Source organism: Scyliorhinus torazame, chromosome 1 (genome assembly GCF_047496885.1).
Source record: "Scyliorhinus torazame isolate Kashiwa2021f chromosome 1, sScyTor2.1, whole genome shotgun sequence".
Classification (NCBI taxonomy): Eukaryota; Metazoa; Chordata; class Chondrichthyes; order Carcharhiniformes; family Scyliorhinidae; genus Scyliorhinus; species Scyliorhinus torazame.
The window spans coordinates 32,931,022-32,958,155 of NC_092707.1; the positions used below are offsets into that span (position 1 = coordinate 32,931,022).

A 27,134-nucleotide genomic window follows, 5' to 3' on the forward strand; every position below is an offset into this window, starting at 1 on the left:
GTTGTCATTCATACTGAGTACAGCTGTCACCTTTTGCTGAGGTCAAAGCTGGATGAGGTCAGGGTTTAAGTGGAATTATAGCTTCTGTTATTTGCTGTTCCAGATACAGGAATGAGAACACCAAAGGCACCTTTAAGCCTTTGTCCCTTTCAGTTCCATGCCAACCTCCTTCTGCTTACTTTTCTTTTCCTTATTTTAACACGTATGGCCTACAGTATTCTAATCCAGTGTTCCAACTGTAGAAACTTCAGCATTCTCAGACTGGCCATTCAGAAATATTTGTTGCGGCTTGTTTTGCGGCGCTATTTTTATCGTCACTGTTTCTTTCCGCAGCAGCTCCTGGCAGCATGTCTATCTCCGGAATCATCCGTGCTCCGCAGTATTTCTCGGTCAAAGCACGGAGCGTTGCAACCCAGTGCAGACATCCACGTGTCTCAGTGTGGTTCTCATCTCGATGGAAACACTCCAAAGCTCAGAAGTACAAGGCTGTAATTTTTGACATGGGTGGAGTTCTGATCCCTTCTCCAGCCACATCAGCTGCCGGTGAGTAATTGTGCAGGATTTGTTTTTAAATTTAAAGTACCCAATTTTTAATTCAAATTAAGGGGCAATTTAGCGTGGCCAATCCACGGGTCGGTGGGGGTGAGACCCACGCAGACACGGGGAGAATGTACAAACTCCACACGGACAGTGACCCCGGGGCCGGGATCGAACCGGGTCCTCGGCGCCGTGAGACAGCAGTGCTAACCACTGCGACTCCATGCCGCAATTATGCAGGATTTTAATTTATTTTTTCATTAGATCCTTTGGAAGGGAACTTTAAGTTTGATGGAGTAGCATGTTTTATCTGCAAGCAGGCACACAGGATTGATTACTGCTCCCTCATGATTCAGTACCCACCATGAAGATCGCAGGGACCACGCCTGAAGTCACTGATCCCAGCTGGCATAATGGTTGGGGCCCATAAACTAAAGAAGGGAAAAATTTCTTTGTTTGAATATTATCCAATAATCTCTGCTGGAAGTGGGATGTTGGTAAAGATACTGCTTTGTTCACTGAGAAACACTGGGGGCATGTCCTGGAATCAGGATGGTGACTCAGGAACACTTAATACTGGCGCTCTGGAGAAAGTTTGGAGAAACCTGGACTTTTCTATTTGAAGAGAAATATCTGAGATGAGATCTTATCGAGGCCTCAGATAAAGGCAAATATTGAATAGTGCTTTAATTTAAACTAAGTAGGGTAAGGAATCAGGTTCAAATTTGTGAAAGGTAAATTTTAACAAAATAAAAATAAATACTTTTACACACAGAGAGATTAATATTTGGAATGTCTTTCAGCTAGAGTAGTGCAGTGTTTTTCGAACTTTTTTCCCCAGGACCCACTTTTAACAACCGGTAGACTTTCGGGACCCACGCCGGCCAACCTTTGCGGCACACCATTTTCGCTTACCTTCAATGCAATGGGTGAAACTGCTTGGTCCTCACCATCTCTCTTGCTTCATCATTCACTGTTACATTTCTGCTAAGGACTTCAGCTGATGATTAAGTTCCCACTGTATCCGTTGAAAAAAATCAAGAGGTTTGTCCTCTAACCCGCCATGCTTAGTCATCAAACGCCTTTGAAGATTTTAGGGTTTTAAACTTTCACTTGCCAGTACTTCCCTGCATATAGCACAAAGGGACTTTGCATCCTGATTTGCATTGACACAATGAAAGCCAAATCTCAAGAAAGCATCTTTGTTCCAGATTTCAGTTTCTTCTTAATTGTTTGTTCACCAGAGGCCCTGGCGCTCTGGATACAGCTCGCACCAGCACCGCTTTGTCCTGTCATGGACTCTCTTGAGAAGCTCTCTCCAGCAGATTAAATTGTGAGATCCTAGCCTGTTTGAGTCCCTGGCCCTTTCTTCCCTGTTACAAAATGATCCATCTTCAGTTCTTCACACGGTCCGTTGCTTGCTGGCTGGCAGCTAGAAAATGGAGGAATCCGCACGGACGTACAGGGTGCGTGGCGTCAGTGTACTTACCACGCGTGTGACCGTATCTCTGCTGCTGCCTCTGGCATATTTAAAGACTGATTTCAGCCGGCATTCTTTTTTTTAACTTTGAAACTTTATTTCCAATACCTGGTTTTTCCAAGTTTATGACTTTTTACTGCTGAAAATTAAAACAATTTCAATTGAGCATGCGCATCCTTAAATTTACACACAAACTTTGTTTTATATATATTCCCATTTCTTTAGAAATTTAAACAAGTATGGAAAAAAGTACAATTTACTTTACAAAGTATGACTTTAGACCAGATGAAGTAACTTGTCAAACACACACAATATTTCTTATTGGTTCCACTGCATTGCACTATCCAAACATCCAAGTAATCTCCTTCCCCATTCTCACCCAAAGCACTGACTTCCTGGTTTCCAGAGAGTGGCGACACCAAGTGATAACTGTGGAGGTTTCTTCCAGTGTTGACATGGGTCAGCCTTATTGACTGGCCTCGTTTGACCAGTATTCCTTGCTGACAAACCTGGCCTGGCTTCCCTCTCACTGTCTAGCAGCTGCATCCACCCCAACACTGACTGCTGACCACCTCCCGACCAGTACTTCGCGTCATGGGAGTGCAAGCGGATGTGTACCGGCCGTTGAACAGCTTGACCACGGAGCTGCAGGTCGCATGCAGCAGATCGGTTACAGCGGATGAGCCGGCAAGCGTTCAGGACCAGCCCCCCCCCCCCCCATGCGCACACAGTGACCAGCACACAGCCCAGTCTCGCCCCGCCCCTCAAACGGTGCAACCAATCGGGGATTGCCCACGGCGGGCATTCTTAAAAGATGGTCGCGGCCGTTGGGGTCTTCCCGCGATCGAAAACGCCACAATCGATCGCTCCACGACCCTCCCAACACACACCTGCGGGTCGCGACCCTCAGTTTGAAAAACCCTGGAGTAGTGGATTAAAAATCATGGACTAATTTAAGAAAACAATTGGAGGGTGGAATGGGGGTTTATTTAATGTCTTTTTATGTAGAACCATAGAACCTCTACAGTGCAGAAGGGGCCCACTCATCCCATGGAGCATGCACCGACCCTCTGAAAGAGCACCCCACCCAGGCCCACTCCCTCACCCCATTCACACCTCCTCGCCCCAACCACACCCCCTCGCCCCATCCCCACCCCACCCAGGCCCACCCCCTCGCCCCATCCACACCCCCTCGCCCCATCCACACCCCCTCGCCCCATCCACACCCCCTCGCCCCATCCACACCCCCTCGCCCCATCCACACCCCCTCGCCCCATCCACACCCCCTCGCCCCATCCACAGCCCCTCGCCCCATCCACAGCCCCTCGCCCCATCCACAGCCCCTCGCCCCATCCACAGCCCCTCGCCCCATCCACAGCCCCTCGCCCCATCCACAGCCCCTCGCCCCATCCACAGCCCCTCGCCCCATCCACAGCCCCTCGCCCCATCCACAGCCCCTCGCCCCATCCACAGCCCCTCGCCCCATCCACAGCCCCTCGCCCCATCCACAGCCCCTCGCCCCATCCACAGCCCCTCGCCCCATCCACAGCCCCTCGCCCCATCCACAGCCCCTCGCCCCATCCACAGCCCCTCGCCCCATCCACAGCCCCTCGCCCCATCCACAGCCCCTCGCCCCATCCACAGCCCCTCGCCCCATCCACAGCCCCTCGCCCCATCCACAGCCCCTCGCCCCATCCACAGCCCCTCGCCCCATCCACAGCCCCTCGCCCCATCCACAGCCCCTCGCCCCATCCACAGCCCCTCGCCCCATCCACAGCCCCTCGCCCCATCCACAGCCCCTCGCCCCATCCACAGCCCCTCGCCCCATCCACAGCCCCTCGCCCCATCCACAGCCCCTCGCCCCATCCACAGCCCCTCGCCCCATCCACAGCCCCTCGCCCCATCCACAGCCCCTCGCCCCATCCACAGCCCCTCGCCCCATCCACAGCCCCTCGCCCCATCCACAGCCCCTCGCTCCATCCACAGCCCCTCGCCCCATCCACAGCCCCTCGCCCCATCCACAGCCCCTCGCCCCATCCACAGCCCCTCGCCCCATCCACAGCCCCTCGCCCCATCCACAGCCCCTCGCCCCATCCACAGCCCCTCGCCCCATCCACAGCCCCTCGCCCCATCCACAGCCCCTCGCCCCATCCACAGCCCCTCGCCCCATCCACAGCCCCTCGCCCCATCCACAGCCCCTCGCCCCATCCACAGCCCCTCGCCCCATCCACAGCCCCTCGCCCCATCCACAGCCCCTCGCCCCATCCACAGCCCCTCGCCCCATCCACAGCCCCTCGCCCCATCCACAGCCCCTCGCCCCATCCACAGCCCCTCGCCCCATCCACAGCCCCTCGCCCCATCCACAGCCCCTCGCCCCATCCACAGCCCCTCGCCCCATCCACAGCCCCTCGCCCCATCCACAGCCCCTCGCCCCATCCACAGCCCCTCGCCCCATCCACAGCCCCTCGCCCCATCCACAGCCCCTCGCCCCATCCACAGCCCCTCGCCCCATCCACAGCCCCTCGCCCCATCCACAGCCCCTCGCCCCATCCACAGCCCCTCGCCCCATCCACAGCCCCTCGCCCCATCCACAGCCCCTCGCCCCATCCACAGCCCCTCGCCCCATCCACAGCCCCTCGCCCCATCCACAGCCCCTCGCCCCATCCACAGCCCCTCGCCCCATCCACAGCCCCTCGCCCCATCCACAGCCCCTCGCCCCATCCACAGCCCCTCGCCCCATCCACAGCCCCTCGCCCCATCCACAGCCCCTCGCCCCATCCACAGCCCCTCGCCCCATCCACAGCCCCTCGCCCCATCCACAGCCCCTCGCCCCATCCACAGCCCCTCGCCCCATCCACAGCCCCTCGCCCCATCCACAGCCCCTCGCCCCATCCACAGCCCCTCGCCCCATCCACAGCCCCTCGCCCCATCCACAGCCCCTCGCCCCATCCACAGCCCCTCGCCCCATCCACAGCCCCCCGCCCCATCCACAGCCCCCCGCCCCATCCACAGCCCCCCGCCCCATCCACAGCCCCCCGCCCCATCCACAGCCCCCCGCCCCATCCACAGCCCCCCGCCCCATCCACAGCCCCCCGCCCCATCCACAGCCCCCCGCCCCATCCACAGCCCCCCGCCCCATCCACAGCCCCCCGCCCCATCCACAGCCCCCCGCCCCATCCACAGCCCCCCGCCCCATCCACAGCCCCCCGCCCCATCCACAGCCCCCCGCCCCATCCACAGCCCCCCGCCCCATCCACAGCCCCCCGCCCCATCCACAGCCCCCCGCCCCATCCACAGCCCCCCGCCCCATCCACAGCCCCCCGCCCCATCCACAGCCCCCCGCCCCATCCACAGCCCCCCGCCCCATCCACAGCCCCCCGCCCCATCCACAGCCCCCCGCCCCATCCACAGCCCCCCGCCCCATCCACAGCCCCCCGCCCCATCCACAGCCCCCCGCCCCATCCACAGCCCCCCGCCCCATCCACAGCCCCCCGCCCCATCCACAGCCCCCCGCCCCATCCACAGCCCCCCGCCCCATCCACAGCCCCCCGCCCCATCCACAGCCCCCCGCCCCATCCACAGCCCCCCGCCCCATCCACAGCCCCCCGCCCCATCCACAGCCCCCCGCCCCATCCACAGCCCCCCGCCCCATCCACAGCCCCCCGCCCCATCCACAGCCCCCCGCCCCATCCACAGCCCCCCGCCCCATCCACAGCCCCCCGCCCCATCCACAGCCCCCCGCCCCATCCACAGCCCCCCGCCCCATCCACAGCCCCCCGCCCCATCCACAGCCCCCCGCCCCATCCACAGCCCCCCGCCCCATCCACAGCCCCCCGCCCCATCCACAGCCCCCCGCCCCATCCACAGCCCCCCGCCCCATCCACAGCCCCCCGCCCCATCCACAGCCCCCCGCCCCATCCACAGCCCCCCGCCCCATCCACAGCCCCCCGCCCCATCCACAGCCCCCCGCCCCATCCACAGCCCCCCGCCCCATCCACAGCCCCCCGCCCCATCCACAGCCCCCCGCCCCATCCACAGCCCCCCGCCCCATCCACAGCCCCCCGCCCCATCCACAGCCCCCCGCCCCATCCACAGCCCCCCGCCCCATCCACAGCCCCCCGCCCCATCCACAGCCCCCCGCCCCATCCACAGCCCCCCGCCCCATCCACAGCCCCCCGCCCCATCCACAGCCCCCCGCCCCATCCACAGCCCCCCGCCCCATCCACAGCCCCCCGCCCCATCCACAGCCCCCCGCCCCATCCACAGCCCCCCGCCCCATCCACAGCCCCCCGCCCCATCCACAGCCCCCCGCCCCATCCACAGCCCCCCGCCCCATCCACAGCCCCCCGCCCCATCCACAGCCCCCCGCCCCATCCACAGCCCCCCGCCCCATCCACAGCCCCCCGCCCCATCCACAGCCCCCCGCCCCATCCACAGCCCCCCGCCCCATCCACAGCCCCCCGCCCCATCCACAGCCCCCCGCCCCATCCACAGCCCCCCGCCCCATCCACAGCCCCCCGCCCCATCCACAGCCCCCCGCCCCATCCACAGCCCCCCGCCCCATCCACAGCCCCCCGCCCCATCCACAGCCCCCCGCCCCATCCACAGCCCCCCGCCCCATCCACAGCCCCCCGCCCCATCCACAGCCCCCCGCCCCATCCACAGCCCCCCGCCCCATCCACAGCCCCCCGCCCCATCCACAGCCCCCCGCCCCATCCACAGCCCCCCGCCCCATCCACAGCCCCCCGCCCCATCCACAGCCCCCCGCCCCATCCACAGCCCCCCGCCCCATCCACAGCCCCCCGCCCCATCCACAGCCCCCCGCCCCATCCACAGCCCCCCGCCCCATCCACAGCCCCCCGCCCCATCCACAGCCCCCCGCCCCATCCACAGCCCCCCGCCCCATCCACAGCCCCCCGCCCCATCCACAGCCCCCCGCCCCATCCACAGCCCCCCGCCCCATCCACAGCCCCCCGCCCCATCCACAGCCCCCCGCCCCATCCACAGCCCCCCGCCCCATCCACAGCCCCCCGCCCCATCCACAGCCCCCCGCCCCATCCACAGCCCCCCGCCCCATCCACAGCCCCCCGCCCCATCCACAGCCCCCCGCCCCATCCACAGCCCCCCGCCCCATCCACAGCCCCCCGCCCCATCCACAGCCCCCCGCCCCATCCACAGCCCCCCGCCCCATCCACAGCCCCCCGCCCCATCCACAGCCCCCCGCCCCATCCACAGCCCCCCGCCCCATCCACAGCCCCCCGCCCCATCCACAGCCCCCCGCCCCATCCACAGCCCCCCGCCCCATCCACAGCCCCCCGCCCCATCCACAGCCCCCCGCCCCATCCACAGCCCCCCGCCCCATCCACAGCCCCCCGCCCCATCCACAGCCCCCCGCCCCATCCACAGCCCCCCGCCCCATCCACAGCCCCCCGCCCCATCCACAGCCCCCCGCCCCATCCACAGCCCCCCGCCCCATCCACAGCCCCCCGCCCCATCCACAGCCCCCCGCCCCATCCACAGCCCCCCGCCCCATCCACAGCCCCCCGCCCCATCCACAGCCCCCCGCCCCATCCACAGCCCCCCGCCCCATCCACAGCCCCCCGCCCCATCCACAGCCCCCCGCCCCATCCACAGCCCCCCGCCCCATCCACAGCCCCCCGCCCCATCCACAGCCCCCCGCCCCATCCACAGCCCCCCGCCCCATCCACAGCCCCCCGCCCCATCCACAGCCCCCCGCCCCATCCACAGCCCCCCGCCCCATCCACAGCCCCCCGCCCCATCCACAGCCCCTCGCCCCATCCACACCCCCTCGCCACCCCCTCGCCCCATCCACACCCCCTCGCCCCATCCACACCCCATTGCCACCCCCTCGCCCCATCCACACCTCCTCACCCCATCCACACCACCTCACCCCATCCACACCTCCTCACCCCATCCACACCTCCTCACCCCATCCACACCTCCTCACCCCATCCACGCCCCCCTCCCTCACCCCATCCCCGCAACTCCACCCAACCTGCACATCCTTGGACACAAAGGGGCAATTCAGCATGGCCAATCCACCTAACCTGCACACCTTTGGACTTATGGACGAATTAAGATAGATTAAAATAACATTTGCAATCTTCTGAGCATTAGGCATGGCTGTGGTGCAACCTGCGATTGAATAATTGCAGGGCTTTTCAAATATATAATAATGAGCATGTAGTTGGATAGAACAGAGCTCAAGTTTGCATTTATATATGTCCTAGAATCAGCTCGCCGATGGAAGGATGGGACAAATGGTTGTATCTACAGTTCTGCATTCCTTATCTCGGCTGTATCATAGTGTTGCTCGTTTTAGCCTTATTTTAATTGCTCTTGTTCTATCACCTTTGCTCTTGAGTCGCCAGGTATCTTTCTGATACCGCCACGTGGTTCAAGTCCGAGTAATGATCAATAATCCAACACACCGCTTAGTAAGAGTTAAATCAACGCACATTTATTATATACAGCAATCAATACTTATACATTAATTCTACTTCCTACAACTAACAGGCCAATACTTAACTTTGGAAATGGCCCACCAGGTCAGGGAAACGAATGGCCTTTCGTATGGGTTCTGAGCCTGCGGGATTCAAAGCTGGTACAGGTCGATAGCCAGGAGTGCCTATCTCGTAGCGAGCGTTGGAGTAAGACTTACTGTTTCTTGCGGCTGTTGTAGAGGGTCAGCAGAAGGGTCTCAAAGGGTGCGGAGAGGAGAAGAAGGGTGTAGAAGGGTCGATTTGAACTTGGCCCCTATTCTTATAGTCCCCAGTGGCTTCCCGCCTCTCGGGGTGGACCTTGTATCTGGTTCCAAGTGATTGGACTTGGTCCCAATCACTTGGTTCGATATTCTCCAATGCTGGAGTGATTCCTTGATCGATGGGCGGTTTCGAGGTGGTCATTCACCTCTCTTTGTGTAAGCTCCTGCTGGCGCCGAAAAGTCTGGTTGGCTTTGTGTGTCTAATTTGTAGCGTATTGTTCCCGGGGATTGCTAATTTGTATTCAGATGGCTGGTGTGTTGTTATGTAGATGGCTGCAGGTATCAATTCTGTCTGGCCTCCCCATAGGCGAATACACTGTTTTACCTGCAGCTGTCTGTTTGAGTCCTGTTGGCTGATTTTCCCATCAGCCTCTTCCGTTTGCCATTTTAAATCGGGGTTTGGCCATTCTAATCGGGAGTTAGCCATTTTTTACCGGCTACAATAGTTAATGCAGAAATGATTTGATGCCAAACATTCTTGGCATGGACCAAAGCGGTCAGACTCATTCCTTGGCTGTTTTTCCACGTTTCTTACTGGAGAGTTTCAATGTTAGTAGCGACGAACCAGGAGCATTGTAGGCTTGGGGGAAGGGAATACCTGTCAGTAAAGTATTTCATAGAATCATAGAATTTACAGTGCAGAAAGAGGCCATTTGGCCCATCGAGACTGCACCGGCTCTTGGAAAGCCCACACCTCCACCCTATCCCCGTAACCCAGTAACCTCGCTTAACCTTTTTGGACACTAAGGGCAATTTATCATGGCCAATCCACCTAACCTTCACGTCTTTGGACTGTGGGAGGAAACGCGTGGGCAGCACGGTAGCATAGTGGTTAGCACAGTGGCTTCACAGCTCCAGGGTCCCAGGTTCGATTCCTGGCTTGGGTCATTGTCTGTACGGAGTCTGCACGTTTTCCCCGTGTGTGCGTGGGTTTCCTCCAGGTGCTCCGGTTTCCTCCCACAGTCCAAAGATTGTGCGGGTTAGGTGGATTGGCCATGCTAAATCGCCCTTAGTGGCCAAAAAAAGGTTAAGTGGTGTTGCTGGGTTACGGGGATGGGGTGGAGGTGTGGACTTGGGTGGGGTGCTCTTTCCAAGGGCTGGTGCAGACTCGTTGAGCTGAATGGCCTCCTTCAGCACTGTAAATTCTATGATTCGCCCACGCAGACACGGGGAGAAAGTGTAAACTCCACACAGATCTTGACCCAAGCTGGGAACCGAGCCTGGGACCCTGGAGCTGTGAAGCAACTGCACTAATCGCTATGCTACCGTGCTGCCCGTTACCACACCGGAGATGACGAAATATAGTCATTTCTGCAATCGCTACTTTTTTAGTTCTGTTTCATTCAAAGTAACTAGAAAGCATTTTCGACAAGATTTATTGCTCCTCCAAATCCAATATTCTACAATCTGTGACCTGTGCACTTTGTATTCAATAGAATGGGAGCTGAAGAATTGTCTTCAACCCGGATGGATCTGGAAAACCATATTAACAGGAGAAAAACGTGTTGCCTGGGAGCGTTGCATGCTGGGGGAGTTGACATTTGAAGAATTTACAGAAGTATGTAGCAAAGAAGTGGAGGCTGCAGTAAGTATTATACATTGAGTCTGACGTCTCATGTTTAACTAACGATTTTCCCTTTTCCCCATCAATTTTCATCCCTCCTCCCGAGGATATTGACTGCTTTGAGGCACTCGCCATGGTTTTCTAGTTCCCTTCAGGAGACTTGTTTTATATGGTTTATTAATTAAATGACCAATGACTTAAAGCATGAAGTGGCTCATGGAGCAGTAATCAAACGGAGCAATGGTTTCATTTTTCTGTGTGGTGCTCAGCATGCTGATCCCAGCTGGGGTAACTGTACTTCAATCAAATTTAGTGCTCTGCATTAGGGAACAGTTAAAAACAGTCAACTTTCCTAATACGCCCCATGGCTAACTGATATACATTGTCTCCTTGTCAAGCATGATCATGATTTAACAATTTGTATTCTTATTTTTAAATCCCCCCCATTGCCTCGCCCCTCCTTATCTCTGTAACCTCCTCCAGCTTTGAACCCGTCCAAGATATCTGTGCTCCTCCAATTTTGCCCTCATGGACATTCTGATTTGAATTGCTCCACCGTTGATGACTATCCCTTGGCCCCTCAGCTCTGGATTTCCCTCCTTACACCTCTCAAATCTGCTCTTCTACTTTAAGAGGCTCCTTCATACCTATCTCTTTGACTGAGCAGTTGGTCATCTGATTTCCTCCCACAGTTCAAAGATGTGCAGGTTAGGTGGATTGGCCATGCTAAATTGCCTTTGGTGTCCAAAAAGGTTAGGTGAGGTTTCTGGGTTACGGGGGTAGGGTGGTGGTGTTTGCCTAGGTAGGGTGCTCTTTCCTGACTCGCTGGGCCGAATGGCCTCCTTTTGAACTGTAGAGATTCCATGATTCTATGGTGCATTGCTCTGGATGGGGTCAAAAAGGTATGGGCGCGACTGGGGTGCTGGTTTTTTCTTGGGGTGTGCTAGAGGCCCTGGTGGTATAGTTTTGTGTGTCAGTTGGTGCAGGGCTGGGACGGGCCCGGTGCTGTGGCTGTTATCCTGTTATCCCGAGGGGCTCGGGATGTCCCTCTTCGAGGGAGTGGGGCTGCGTTTTGTTTCCTTGTCTCTGTGGTGCACAGGGGTCGGGGGATGGGCTTCTTGTTCTCTTCTTCACTGGTGAGTCATCTGGTGATGTGGCCCGGGTAGGTCTGTTTCTTCGCTCTTTTTCCCTTTACTGCTTTGGATGGCCTGACCACAGTCTGAACACATTGTTATTGTTGCTAGCCCACTTCTTCTCCTTTTGTTTTTATTGTTGTTCTGCCTTGGATCAGGGTGTTTTTTTTTAACAAACAATTTTATTGAGGTATTTTTTGGCATTGTAAACAGTTACAGATAACAGAAATGTGGAAACATCAATATAAAACCAATACTTCAATCAAACCATACTGCACATGCCCGCTCCTCTCCCCTAGACACTACCCGCCTATTTATCCCTCCTACTCTACTCTAATCCCCCCCCCCCCCCCTGCTGACGTTCATTCTCCCGCGAAGAAGTCGATGAATGGTTGCCACCTTCGGGCGAACCCCAGTACAGATCCTCTCAAGGCGAATTTAATTTTTTCCATTTTTTTCCATACCCAGAAAACGTGACATGTCCGAAAGCCATATTTCGGTCTTCGGGAGTTTTGAGTCCCTCCATGCCAGCAGTATTCGCCGCCGGGCTATCAGGGAAGCAAAGGCCAGAACGTCGGCCTCTTTCTCCCCCTGGACTCCCGGGCCTTCCGAAACCCCGAAAATTGCCACCTCTGGACTCATCACCACCCTTGTTTTCAGCACCCGGGTCATGACCCCCGCAAATCCCTCCCAGTACCCCCTAAGCTTAGGACATGCCCAAAACATGTGAACATGGTTCGCTGGTCCTCCCGCGCATCTAGCGCCATCGCCAACGGCTCTATGGCCAGCGCGAACAGCAACGGGGAGAGTGGGCACCCCTGTCTGGTCCCGCGGTGTAGTCTGAAATAATCTGACATCCTGTTAGTCCTAACGCTAGCTTTTGGGGCCTGGTACAATAGTCTGACCCAATTAACCAGTCCCTCCCCGAACCCAAACCGTCCAAGCACCTCCCACAAATAGTCCCACTCCACCCGGTCGAAGGCCTTCTCAGCGTCCATTGCCGCCACTACCTCCACCTCCTTGCCCGTCGGGGGCATCATGATCACATTAAGCAATCTTCTCAAGTTAGCTGTCAGCTGCCTGCCTTTCACAAACCCTGTCTGATCGTCCCCAATCACCTCCGGTAGGCAGTCCTCAATTCTAATTGCCTGGACCTTGGCCAGGAGCTTGGCATCCACATTGATCAGGGAGATTGGCCTGTATGACCCGCAGGATTCCGGGACTTGTCCCGCTTCAGTATCAGCGAGATGGTGGCTTGCGACATCGGCGGCGGCAGGGTCCCTCTGCCCCTTGCCTCATTAAAGGCCTCCAAATAGTTCTAGGGATGTAGAGGAAAGGATGGCGAGGATGATCCTGGATAAGAGCGAAAGTAACAGGGTAGTTATTATGGGAGACTTTAACTTTCCAAATATTGACTGGAAAAGATATAGTTCGAGTACATTAGATGGGTCGTTTTTTGTACAGTGTGTGCAGGAAGGTTTCCTGACACAATATGTTGACAGGCCAACAAGAGGCGAGGCCACGTTAGATTTGGTTTTGGGTAATCATAGAATCATAGAATCATAGAATTTACAGTGCAGAAGGAGGCCATTCGGCCCATCGAGTCTGCACCGGCTCTTGGAAAGAGCACCCCACCCAAGGTCCACACCTCCACCCTATCCCCATAACCCAGTAACCCCACCCAACACTAAGGGCAATTTTTTTGGACACTATGGGCAATTTAGCATGGCCAATCCACCTAACCCGCACATCTTTGGACTGTGGGAGGAAACCGGAGCACCCGGAGGAAACCCACGCACACACAGGGAGGATGTGCAGACTCCGCACAGACAGTGACCCAAGCCGGAATCGACCCAGGCCAGGTGTTGGATTTGGAGGTAGGAGAGCACTTTGGGGACAGTGACCACAATTCGGTGACGTTTACGTTAATGATGGAAAGGGATAAGTATACACCGCAGGGCAAGAGTTATAGCTGGGGGAAGGGCAATTATGATGCCATTAGACGTGACTTGGGGGGGATAAGGTGGAGAAGTAGGCTGCAAGTGTTGGGCACACTGGATAAGTGGAGCTTGTTCAAGGATCAGCTACTGCGTGTTCTTGATAAGTATGTACCGGTCAGGCAGGGAGGAAGGCGTCGAGCGAGGGAACCGTGGTTTACCAAAGAAGTGGAATCTCTTGTTAAGAGGAAGAAGGAGGCCTATGTGAAGATGAGGTGTGAAGTTTCAGTTGGGGCGATGGATAGTTACAAGGTAGCGAGGAAGGATCTAAAGAGAGAGCGAAGACGAGCAAGGAGGGGACATGAGAAGTATTTGGCAGGTAGGATCAAGGAAAACCCAAAGCTTTCTATAGGTATGTCAGAAATAAGCGAATGACTAGGGAAAGAGTAGGACCAGTCAAGGACAGGGATGGGAAGTTGTGTGTGGAGTCTGAAGAGATAGGCGAGATACTAAATTAATATTTTTCGTCAGTATTCACTCAGGAAAAAGATAATGTTGTGGAGGAGAATGCTGAGACCCAGGCTAATAGAATAGATGGCATTGAGGTACGTAGGGAAGAGGTGTTGGCAATTCTGGACAGGCTGAAAATAGATAGGTCCCCGGGTCCTGATGGGATTTATCCTAGGATTCTCTGGGAGGTCAGGGAAGAGATTGCTGGACCTTTGGCTTTGATTTTTATGTCATCATTGGCTACAGGAATAGTGCCAGAGGACTGGAGGATAGCAAATGTGGTCCCTTTGTTCAAAAAGGGGAGTAGAGACAACCCCGGCAACTATAGACCGGTGAGCCTCACGTCTGTAGTGGGTAAAGTCTTGGAGGGGATTATAAGAGACAAGATTTATAATCATCTAGATAGGAAGAATATGATCAGGGATAGTCAGCATGGCTTTGTGAAGGGTAGGTCATGCCTCACAAACCTTATCGAGTTCTTTGAGAAGGTGACTGAACAGGTAGACGAGGGTAGAGCAGTTGATGTGGTGTATATGGATTTCAGCAAAGCGTTTGATAAGGTTCCCCACGGTAGGCTATTGCAGAAAATACGGAGGCTGGGGATTGAGGGTGATTTAGAGATGTGGATCAGAAATTGGCTAGCTGAAAGAAGACAGAGGGTGGTGGTTGATGGGAAATGTTCAGAATGGAGTTCAGTTACAAGTGGAGTACCACAAGGATCTGTTCTGGGGCCGTTGCTGTTTGTCATTTTTATCAACGACCTAGAGGAAGGCGCAGAAGGGTGGGTGAGTAAATTTGCAGACGATACTAAAGTCGGTGGTGTTGTCGATAGTGTGGAAGGATGTAGCAGGTTACAGAGGGATATAGATAAGCTGCAGAGCTGGGCTGAGAGGTGGCAAATGGAGTTTAATGTAGAGAAGTGTGAGGTGATTCACTTTGGAAGGAATAACAGGAATGCGGAATATTTGGCTCATGGTAAAGTTCTTGGAAGTGTGGATGAGCAGAGGGATCTAGGTGTCCATGTACATAGATCCCTGAAAGTTGCCACCCAGGTTGATAGGGTTGTGAAGAAGGCCTATGGAGTGTTGGCCTTTATTGGTAGAGGGATTGAGTTCCGGAGTCAGGAGGTCATGTTGCAGCTGTACAGAACTCTGGTTCGGCCGCATTTGGAGTATTGCGTACAGTTCTGGTCACCGCATTATAGGAAGGACGTGGAGGCTTTGGAGTGGGTGCAGAGGAGATTTACCAGGATGTTGCCTGGTATGGAGGGAAAATCTTATGAGGAAAGGCTGATGGACTTGAGGTTGTTTTCGTTGGAGAGAAGAAGGTTAAGAGGAGACTTAATAGAGGCATACATAATGATCAGGGGGTTAGATAGGGTGGACAGTGAGAGCCTTCTCCCGCGGATGGAAATGGCTGGCACGAGGGGACATAGCTTTAAACTGAGGGGTAATAGATATAGGACAGAGGTCAGAGGTAGGTTCTTTACGCAAAGAGTAGTGAGGCCGTGGAATGCCCTACCTGCTACAGTAGTGAACTCGCCAACATTGAGGGCATTTAAAAGTTTATTGGATAAACATATGGATGATAATGGCATAGTGTAGGTTAGATGGCTTTTGTTTCGGTGCAACATCGTGGGCCGAAGGGCCTGTACTGCGCTGTATCGTTCTATGTCTATGTCTATAAACCCTAGTCAGGACCGGTCCCACTATCTCCGAGAACTTCTTGCAAAACTCTACTGGGTATCCATCCGGTCCCGGGGCTTTCCCCGACTGCATGGCCTTTAGGCCCCCCAATACCTCCTCCGCTCTAATCGGGGCCCCCAGCCATTCCACTAGTCCCCTGCCTACTTTTGGGAAGGTTAGTCCATCCAGGAACCTTTTCATCTCCGGCTCTTCCGGGGGTTCTGAAGTGTACAGCTTACTATAGAAGTCCCGAAATACCTTATTCAGTCCTGCCGTGTCCTCCACTCTGCTCCCCTCCCCATCAACCACTCTACTTATTTCCCTGGCCGCCTCCCTCTTCCTGAGTTGCTGCACTAGCAATCTGCTGGCCTTCTCCCCAAGCTCATACACCATTCCCCTCGCCTTCCTAAGTTGTTCCACGGCCCTACTCGTGGATAGCACCCCCAGTTCCGCCTGCAATCTTCATCTCTCCCTGAGTAGGTCCTCCCCCGGGGAACCCGCATGCTCCTCATCTATCCGGTAAATTTCCCTAACCAATCTGTCCATTTCTGCTCTGTCCGCCCTGACCCTGTGAGCCCGAATTGAGATCAGCTCCCCCCTCACTACTGCCTTCAGCGCCCCCCACAGGGTCGCTGCTGAAACCTCCCCCATATCGTTCACCTGCAAGTAATTTTGCATACACTTCCGAAGTCTCACATATCCCCTCCTCCGACAACAGTCCTACGTCTAACCTCCATTGCGGGTGTTGGTAATTCGCCCCCCCCCCCGACCTGCAGGTCCACCCAGTGAGGGGCATGGTCCGAGATAGTGATTGCCGAGTATTCCGTATTCTTTACCTCCCCTACACAGTCCCTGCTCACGATAAAAAAATCAATCCTAGAATATACTTTATGAACATGCGAATAAAACGAGTAGCCCCTTCCCGTCGGCTGTCTGGCTCTCCATGGGTCCACAGCCCCCATTTGCTGCATGAACCCTTTCAGCTCCCTTGCCATTGCTGGGAGTCTGCCCGTTCTGGGACATGACCGGTCCAGCCCCGGGTCGAGGACCGTATTAAAGTCCCCCCACCCCCCATTATCAACTTGCGTGAGTCTAGGTCTGGGATCTTCCCCAGCACTCTTGATAAAGTCAACATCGTCCCAGTTCGGCGCATATATGTTCACCAGCACCACTCTTCTCCCCTCCAGCTTGCCGCTTACCATAAGGAATCTGCCCCCGCCGTCTGCGACTACGCTCTCCGCCTCAAATTGAACCCGGTTATTGATCATAATTGCTACCCCCCTGGACTTAGAATCCAAGCCCGAGTGGAAGACCTGGCTGATCCAGCCCTTCCTTAGCCTAGTCTGGTCAGACACTTTCAGATGTGTCTCCTGCAACATAATTACGTCCGCCTTTAGAGCCCGCAAATGCGCGAACACGCGTGCCCTTTTAACAGGCCCATTTAGTCCCCTGACTTTCCAGGTGATGAGCCTGGTTGGGGGGGGGCACAACACCCCCCCCCCCCCCCCCCACCCCCCCGGGGCCGGTCAGCCATAACCTTTCTTGGGCCCGCCCCCGGCCCATGCGCCGTGCCATTCCTGGCTCGCCTCGTGGCCGCCTCCACCCCCAACCTCCTTTCCATTACCTACTTCAGATTCCCCCCACGTCAGCAAAATAACTCTTTCCCCCCCCCCCCCCCCCCCCCCCCCAGCAACATCCCCCAATAACTCCACCCCTGCCATCCACTGGCTGTATTCCTTCCCCCCCACCCCACCTGACTCCCTTGACTAGCCAATCTGCTAGCCCGGTGATTCATCCCTTCGGAACCCCCTTGTCTCACTCCCATTGTTTCCCCGACCTCATCTCCCCACTCCCCAGCACACCATCCCCCACTCCGACCCACTGGAGCAGTCTCACTAAGATGGGAAAGATCAAACAAGATATAAACATCAAACAGCAACGTGAGGCTGCTCCAGGTACAATCCAGTTCCAGCTGTGTACACAGATCAGTGTTAACCCACGTCCCTTTCTGAGCACTGAAGAAAAATATATAACACCGCAATAACCCAGTACCCATACATCCCCCATCCGCAACAAGCGTAAAAACCATAGACATAAATGAAACAAAAGCCCCCAACCAGCCTCTTTAATCCCCATTACTGACCGGCCACCCTTTTGTTACAATACAGGCTCCAGTGCACTCAGAGAGCCCAACAAAAGGTACCCACCATAACAGAAGAAGAAAAAAAAGGAGAGAAAAAAAACAACAACCGGAAAAAGACCATACGAGAGGGGGGGGGAAGAGAGAGATACCCTCCCCCACATGCAAAAACTGCCCTCAGAAAATACACCACAAGGCACCTTTAAAGCAGTAAACAGTCGACCTACAGTCCAGGCACAGTAGTTGTCCCTTCAACCAGTAATTCTCGGACCCTAGTTTGCGTCCGTAGGTCCTTTTTTCGAGACCAGCCCCTGATCCCTCACAAAGTCCATCGCTTCTTCGGGCTCGGAGAAGTAGTGGTGTTGGCCCTGATGCGTAACCCAAAGACGGGCCGGGAAGAGAAGACCAAACTTCACGTGCTTTTTGAACAATACCTTCTTAACTTGTTTAAAGGCTGCTCGCCGCCTGGCCACCTCCTGGCTTAGGTCCTGGTAAATGCGAAGGACACTGTTATTCCACGTGCTGCTCTTAGCGGTCTTTGCCCACTGCAGCACCCGCTCCTTCTCCACAAACCTGTGGAACCTAACCATCATCGGACAGGGGGTCCCCCCGGACACACCTGTCTCGCCTGTACTCTGTGTGCCCCCTCCAGCTCTGGCGGTTGCGGACAGGCGTCAGCCCCCATCAACTGCATCAACAGGTCCGCCACGAATGCTGTGGCATATCAGCTCCTTCCACCACCACCACCCCCCCTGCCCCCGGGAGGCCGATGATCCTCAGATTTTGTCTACGGACTCTATTTTCCAGCTCCTCTACTCTGTCCAGTAGTCTTCTCTGTCTCTCCTTCAACCCATCGACTTTAGCGCAGCAATTGTCTGCGCGTCCGCCTGCTCCTCCACTGCCTCCCCCAGCTCCTTAACTTTTTCGTCCTGGGCATCCAGTCTCTGGTTCAGCTGATCCACTGCCTTCTGAAGTGGGTCCAAGTTATCCCGCTTCAACGACTCAAAACTGCTCTTTATCACCTGCAGCATGTTTTCCAGCGCTTGCTGGATCGCCGGGTCGCAGGTCCGCCATCTTTGCTCCCGGATCAGCTTCCCCTGCACCTTGCTTTTGTCCCGTCTTCTCCCGTTTGCGCTGCTTTCTGCCGTCCTTTCAGCGCTCCACAGCCCCGCAAAACCGGGGAACCAGGTCCTCAAATCCCGCCGGAGTGAGAGCCCCCGAATGTGTGGCTCACTCACCCATTGCCGCCACCGGAAGTTGCCAGGGTTTGGGGTTTTGTTAGGTTATGCAGTAAGCCTGTAACTCCCCGTAGATCTGGGGTTTCCATGCATTTTCTTTTCTTTTTGGATGGGTGAGTATGAGGAGTCCGTTCTTTACCCCGACATGGGTTCAGGTGGTCTGGAATCCGGGAAGAGAAGTCTGTGCTGGATCATTGACTGATGGTGTTATTCTCCACTTCCGCACTGTGCTCATGCGGGTTAAGCTGTATCTGTTTCTTTCCCCCCCCCCCCTCCTTGTTTTGCTGCTGTATTATTTTGTAACTTAGTTGTGTTATTTTGTTAAGAAATTTAAAACCTCAATGAACATAAATTTGAAAAAATACCGTTGTCAGTGTTTTCAGGAGAGAACGTCAATAGCATGGGGGAGCATTTAAGCTCTCCATCTTGTGTTCAGTGTATGTTTTGCCCGTCTGTCTCCAATCCACTTTTATCTGGAGTGTGTATGTGAAAATAAGGGCACATATTTCAGATATTATCCTCTCTGTCTCCAGGACAGAAATAGAGCAAGGTTACAGCCACCCCAGCTTATGTGGAATTCAAAGAACCTCTGACTGCTTGATAGTAGAATTTTCCTGGTAAATCATTCTTTGCTTCCTCTGCTTATTGCTAGCCACCCATGCTTCCCTTGCGTCACATTTCATTCACTGCCCATTTATTGTCCTTCTATTTGGAGAATAGGAATGGGGGTTCACTATGAGATGGCAATGGGTGGGTGATTTAACCATATTTTGCATTATTACTGCATCAATTTCCATTCACGTTCACTGGTACAGATCAAGTATTATTTTTTTCTGACTGCCCCCCCCTTTCCCATTCGTAATATCTCTGCTGTTTCTTGTACCTCCTGCATCTCCTTTTGTTATATTATTGCCCTTTTGGTGTCTTGCGTTCAACTGTATTTTTCTTCGTTTTTCTCTTCTCCCATTCTTCACCCATTTTAGATGTTTCCATTCACATTGCTGGTGGCACAATGGTTAGCACTGTTGCTTCACAGCTCCAGGGCCCCAGGTTCGATTCCCGGCTTGGGTCACTGTCTGTGCGGAATCTGCACGTTCTCCCCGTGTCTGCGTGGGTTTCCTCCGGGTGCTCCGGTTTCCTCCCACAGTCCAAAGATGTGCAGGTTAGTGAATTACCATGTTAAATTGCCCTTAATGTCCAAAACAAAAGGTTAGGTGGGGTTACTGGGCTACAGGGATAGGGTGGAGGTGTAGGGTTAAGTAGGGTGCTCTTTCCAGCGGCCGGTGCAGACTCGATGGGCCGAAAGGCCTCCTGCACTGTAAATTCCATGATTTTTATTATTGATGTGTAACCAGCCATTGGGAGGTTTAAATGGCCTGACCTTCCCGAGGGTGAATCACCCAACTTGCTTGGCCAGCCTTCACTTCAACACCAGGCTGACAGCAAGGCCTGTATCTGAAACTTAGGATATGGAGAATTATAGACATAAATCATTAACCCACCACTTCAAAGTCTCAGTCCTGCCTTGCTCCTTTTTTCTGCATCCTCATACCTCTCTTCTTTATTCATCCTACTCTCAGTTTCTCTGGTCGCGCATACATGCACTCTTTCTCCCTTTCAGTCCCTACCCCAAAATTTCTATCAATCTCTCACCTTTAATTTTTCTCTTATTTCTGGTTTCACTGCCAGCCTCGCTCAGGGGTGCTGGTGTCACTCATGTCTGTCTTCTCTTGATATTTTCTCTCTTTCTCTTGTGTATTGTTTCTTACTCTTGCTGTTTCTCTTGCTTGCCTTTCTTTTGTTTCTCTCTGTCACTAACTCTTGACAGCTTTCCTTTTCTCTACAGAGTCAAACCTCTGATATAATCAAATCCTATTTACAAGCAATAACAAGCCAGCTGAATTATCAGATTCCTGCAACCAGAGAAGCAATTCAATGTATCAGGGCGGAGGGACTGAAAACTGCTGTGCTGACTAATAACTTCTGGTTCAAGGACCAGAGTTTCTTGCCTGTGGAGAAAGTTGATTTTGATGTGGTGAGTACCATTTATCAATCACCTCACGATTTTATTTCCTTTCATGTATCTTTACTGTGTTTGGTGTGTAGGTTGATTAGATATACTGTTATGTGAGAGCACCTTTAAGAAATGGATGTTTATCAAATAGCTGTAGTGGATGTACCTTTAAGAAATGGTGTTTATCAAATAGCTGCGGTGATGTCATTGTGTGGGTGGAGCTGAGCTGTGACTGAGCTTTGAGCAAAAAGCTGGTGTGTGTCTGTGTGTTTTAGTTTAGTTTTCAGAGTGGAGAGCTGCAGTGAAAGCAAGCAGATGTGTATGGATATCTCTCCAAGCTAAAGAGTGTTCATTTGGGTGATTTCAAAGTAATACCTGTTTCTGTAGAGAATTTAAACCTGCTGTCTTTCTGTAAAAAGGGTCTTTTGGACTTATGGATGTTGTTAGGAAAGTTATGACGGGTGACTTATAGAATATTGTATCTGTGGGGATTATTGGTCTTGATAGTTGTTAAGATGTTTACTGTGGGTTTATAAAGTGTTAACTGGATTCATAAATAAACATGGGTTTGTTTTAAAAGTACTTTAGATCTCTGTTGCATCACACCTGTAAAGTAGGCCCTTGTGCTTCCCATAACCACAATGTATTAAAAGTTGTGGGTCCGGTGAACTCCATGATACACTTTGGTGTTCTCTAAACCTTGGCCCTTAACAATACCTATTGGCGCAGCATTGCTGAACATTAGATTGTTAGGACTTGGTGCCACAGAATAAGGGGAAGATCTTGCTTCAAGTCCTGCTCCACTCATTTCCTGATCAGAGATGTGTTACGCAGGGCAACACTAGGTAGAGCCTGTGGCATTACTGAGCGATGGGAAGGGAAACGTGGGCATATCATACGCTGTCAGTCTCTTAGTGGATCTGGCAGCTGGGAATTGAGTTGTGTGCCTACGTTTCAGCTCCATCTGCGGGGGATGAAAATGCAAAATAAAAAGGATTTTCACTGAACACTGTCCAGGTAAACATCATACTGCTGTCCAGGAGATGGTCTTGATGGGCATTCTTGCTCGTCCTTCTCAAATACTGCACCTACCATAGATGGGAAATGTTAGTTAAGCAAGTGTGTGTGTGTGTCCTTGCATATTTTTCAGAACTCTAGAAGGACGTTGATAAGCATCATCAACCTGGATTGTCACAAAGAGAGGTGTCAGGAGACTTTTCTGGGAAATCCGGTGTTGGGACGGTGAGGAGGAAGGCATTCGGGGAGGTGACGGAAGACCTAGTCAAAGGAGATGAGCACTGTGGAGGCTGTCGTAGGAGGGAAGAGAATGAGCAAGATGAAGCAGTGTAGGAAATGTATTGCAGAGTCCTAATGTTTGGTCTGGGAAGGGAGAGGAGATACCTAGTTTTCCAGAGTCGAAAGAGCAAACCTGCCTCCTGGCACAGTTCAGCCAGTAGTTTGCTGAGGTCGAATTGAATAAAACCACAAGGGATTTGGAAATGATTGTTTTAAAATTCTGAGCTGGAAAAGGTGTTGGAGGGGCAGGACTTTGTATGAGGAAGGATGCAGGTTTTGGGGCTCTGGTTAGTTTGCCAGATGTGCAGGGGAGCCCATCAAGGACCATGTTGGAATAATTAAGCCTTACATTTCTGGAAATCTATGAGGAAGGCAGAGATGTTGCTGCTTTTATTATAACTAACTAAGTATTGGGCTGTAATGACCCCCCTGGCTGATATCTTGTGCAATTGTGCTATGGTAATGAGGTTGTGTGTAGTCTCTCAAGTTGAATGCTTAATCATTGTATAAATAAGTGCATGTGTCACGGGTGCAAAAATTACACAAATTTTTTAAATTGTGGACAGTGAATTATGTGGCTGAAATCTTCCATCCTTGTTAATGGCTGAGATTTTCCGGGGCCACTGACAGTGAATGGAGTTCGGCTGGAACGCTAAATTTTCCATTCCCACTCGCAACGGATCCCGTCACAGATGAGATGGGGTAATCCCGCCCTATGTGTTAGTGTATGAATTTCTAGAGGGTTATGAATAGATTTTGTGCTACACAAGGCTTTAAAAGTCAGGTATGTTTTCCTGTTGTTCAGTGCCCTTCAATAACCACATAACCAAAGATGCTTAATATATTTAAAAAGCAGACTTTAACTGACATTTTCATCAACTTGCATCAATCATGATGATTCTAAACCCTGATGTGGAGATGCCGGCGTTGGACTGGGGTGAGCACAGTACGAAGTCTTACAACACCAGGTTAAAGTCCAACAGGTTTGTTTCGATGTCACCCTTTTAGCTTTCGGAGCGCTGCTCCTTCCTCAGGTGAATGAAGAGGTCTGTTCCAGAAACACATATATAGACAAATTCAAAGGTGCCAAACAATGCTAGGAATGCGACCATTAGCAGGTGATTAAATCCTTACAGATCCAGAAATGGGGTAACCCCAGTTAAAGAGGTGTGAATTGTATCAAGCCAGGACAGTTGGTAGGATTTCGCAGGCCAGATGGTGGGGGGATGAATGTAATGCGACATGAATCCCAGGTCCCGGTTGAGACCGCACTCGTGTGCGGAACTTGGCTATAAGTTTCTGCTCGGCGATTCTGCGTTGTCGCGGGTCCTGAAGGCCGCCTTGGAGAACGCTTACCCGGAGATCAGAGGCTGAATGCCCTTGACTGCTGAAGTGTTCCCCGACTGGAAGGGAACATTCCTGCCTGGTGATTGTTGCGCGATGTCCGTTCATTCGTTGTCGCAGCGTCTGCATGGTCTCGCCAATGTACCACGCTTCGGGACATCCTTTCCTGCAGCGTATGAGGTAGACAACGTTGGCCGAGTCGCACGAGTATGTACCGCGTACCTGGTGGGTGGTGTTCTCACGTGTAATAGTGGTATCCATGTCGATGATCTGGCACGTCTTGCAGAGATTGCCATGACAGGGTTGTGTGCTGTCGTGGTCACTGTTCTGAAGACTGGGTAGTTTGCTGCAAACAATGGTTCGTTTGAGGTTGCGCGGTTGTTTGAAGGTGACGTCGAAACAAACCTGTTGGACTTTAACCTGGCTGTTGTAAGACTTCGTACTATTCTAAACCCTGTCATTTGTGCATTTTATCAGAGATGCAGCCTCTGACCAAAGAGTACTTTATACAGAGACAAGTGAGGAACTGAGGTTGGATGTAGAAATCGATTTGGTTTGAAAACTGAGAACTTTACCTTCACTGTTTTGTTACATTTTCGTCAATATTTTGCAGATCGTTGAGTCGTGCCGTGAAGGTATTAGCAAGCCAAACCCGGATATCTACAAACTCTGTTTAAAACGTCTGAGGGTCCACCCTGAGGAATCAATTTTTCTCGATGACTGTGGACTAAATCTGAAACAAGCAGCTCAGCTCGGCCTGAAAACTATTAAGGTAAAGCTGTCTAAAGATGGTTGTTGGGCACAAAAAAATAACTTGGAGGGTCAGAGCACACAGTGAATTAGTGATTGGAGAGAGAGGTACAGTGTAAAGGTCTCATTCATGCTCCAGAAATTAATTATTTCTTCTATGGATTTTCTCGTCCTCCAAGACCTGTGGTTACATAATCTACTTCAGACTCCATGATTGCCTTGGTCAATTGAGCACTCTTTATATACAAACTGGTCAGTGACTCTCAACTGGGTATTCAGCTGTTGGGACACCACTAGAGCCTGATCCTATAAACATATGTGCGTATTTTCCAGGTCAACGTTTGGCAATCAGGGTTGAAAACCTTGGCTTATTTTTTCCCATTTTAGGATGATAGGATTGGGGCCAACAGCTTCACCAGCCCGGGCTACAATCAATCCTGGGACCTTTTGGGCCTGAATAGTTGGCTGGAGAGTTTATAGTTGCATTTACGTTAAGTTTAAGCCACAACATGGAGAACAGGCAGTCACTAGCTGAACAGCAACATGGAAAAGGTTTTTCACTTTTAATTTCTAGGTTGGAGACATAGCGATAGCTATTCAGGAGTTGGAATCAGTGCTGGGATTCCCATTGCTCGGTTACGTGCATGGTACACAAGCTGTTCAAAAGGACATGGAGATTGCTACAGATCGTCTGAAGGAATATCTCCAGACCACTCTGGGGCTAAGTTCAGCAGGTAAGTTGTTCACCCACCATCAACATGCTGCAACCCAAAACCCCACACCAAAATTATGTGTAGTTGCAGAATAACCTCATTACAAGGTGACACGGTGGGATAGTGGTTAGCACTGCTGCCTCACGGTGCGAGGACCCGGATTCTATCCCGGCTCCGGGTCACTGTCTGTGTGAAGTTTGCGCATTCTTCCCGTGACTGCGTGAGTCTCACCCCCATAACCCAAAAGCTGTGCAGGTTTGGTGGATTGGGCCACCCTAAATTGCCCCTTAATTGGGGAAAAATATTGGGGACTCTAAATATATAATTTTTAAAAATTGAAAAAAGACAATTGGGTACTCTAAATTAAAAACAAATAACTTCATTACAGTTTTGAAATGATTCCTGTTTGGATAACTAACTTACCTGATCAGATTCATTTTAGCATGTCGGTCTATGAAATTATATGAATTGATGCACGGTGTGATGAAATAACAGAATGTGGCTGAACAAATGCCGTCTTTCCTTCTAGAATTTCAATTTTTGAACCGGAAGTAATTTGAAATGCGATACATATTTTCAAGCTCATTGCAGTTTGTATAATAATGTCTGTAGAGAGAAGAGTTTTAGAAATGCCATCACCTGAAGCCTCTCTGAGCCTCAGTACTATTGGATTTGGATTTATTGTTGTGTGTACCGAGGCACAATGAAAAGTATTGTTCTTCATGCTATTATGGGCCAGGCTTTAGAAAACTCCAAAATATATCATGGAGTTCACCTGACCCACGACTTTTAATAGATTTTGGTTAGGGAGAGCACAAGGCCCACTCTCCAGGTGTTATGCAAAAGAGACCTTAAGTATTTTTAAAACAAAACAATGTTTATTCTATGAACCCAGTTAACATTTTATAACACACAGTAAACATCTTATCAAATACCAACACACGTAACCCCACAGATCTATAGGTAACCCTTAATACCTTTCCCAGCAACATCCATAAGTTAAACCCTGTTTAACAAAGACAGCAGGTTTAAATTCTCTACAGAAACAGGTATTACTTTGAAATCATCAAGTGAGCTGAAGACATTCTTTAGCTTGTAGAGAGAGAGATCATTACACATCTGCTAGCTTTGAATACTCTGAAAACGAAACAATAAACAGAGCCACAAAGCAGCTTTACAGCTCAAAACGAAAGTAAAAGACAGACAGACAGTCCAGCTCCACCCACACACTGACATCACTGCAGCTATTTGATAAACACCCATTTCCTAAGGTACATCCACCTGACACCTCCCCCCAAGAAAAAAATAAACCATCAACTTTAAGATGGTTTCATTTTTCACCTGTTCACTTTCCTTTAAGAAATATTGACAGTGAATATATGTTTCTTTTTAACAAAACAAAACACGCAAACATTTATAATAACATAGTCCATTTTAGTCCTTCCTCCAACTGGAATCCCTCTTGATTGACAGTCTCTTTGGACAAGAAGGTCTCTGCACGATCCATCCATTTCTCTACACCTCGGCATTTCTCTTGTAGCCATGTAAAATGGCTAACTCCTGATTAGAATGGCCAAACCCCAATTTAAAATGGCGAACGGAAGAGGCTGATGGGAAAATCAGCCAACAGGACTCAAACAGACAGCTGCAGGTAAAACAGTGTATTCGTCTCTGGGGATGCCAGACCAAATTGATACCTACAGCCATCAACATAACACCCCAGCCATCTGCATATTAATCAGCAATCCCCGGGAACAATTGATACAAAATAGACACCACAAAGCCAACCCAGACCCTTTCGGCGCCAGCAGGAGCTGACACAAAGAGAAGTAAACGACCACCCCTCGATCAAGGAATCGCTCCAGCATTGGAGAATATCGAACCAAGTGATTGGGACCAAGTCCAATCACTTGGAACCAGGCACAAGGTCCGCCCCGAGAGGCGGGAAGCCCCTGGGGACTATAAGAATAGGGGCCAAGTTCAAATCGACCCTTCTTCCCTTCTTCTCC

General features: G+C 52.5%; 1 protein-coding gene across 3 annotated transcripts in view; it reads left to right on the forward strand.

The window, feature by feature from the left end:
- LOC140395609 (acyl-CoA dehydrogenase family member 10-like) overlaps positions 1-27,134 on the forward strand; it is a 117,399-nt gene that overhangs the window by 10,364 nt on the left and 79,901 nt on the right. The window contains exons 2-6 of one of the 3 annotated variants that reach the window (XM_072483623.1): positions 334-543; positions 10,238-10,386; positions 20,837-21,043; positions 24,276-24,434; positions 24,987-25,146. In XM_072483623.1, the coding sequence (XP_072339724.1) occupies positions 348-543; positions 10,238-10,386; positions 20,837-21,043; positions 24,276-24,434; positions 24,987-25,146 (871 nt within the window). In that variant the 5' untranslated portion in view covers positions 334-347. The remainder of the gene's footprint in view (positions 1-333; positions 544-10,237; positions 10,387-20,836; positions 21,044-24,275; positions 24,435-24,986; positions 25,147-27,134) is intronic. The other 2 variants (XM_072483793.1, XM_072483709.1) reach the window with 2 other exon arrangements.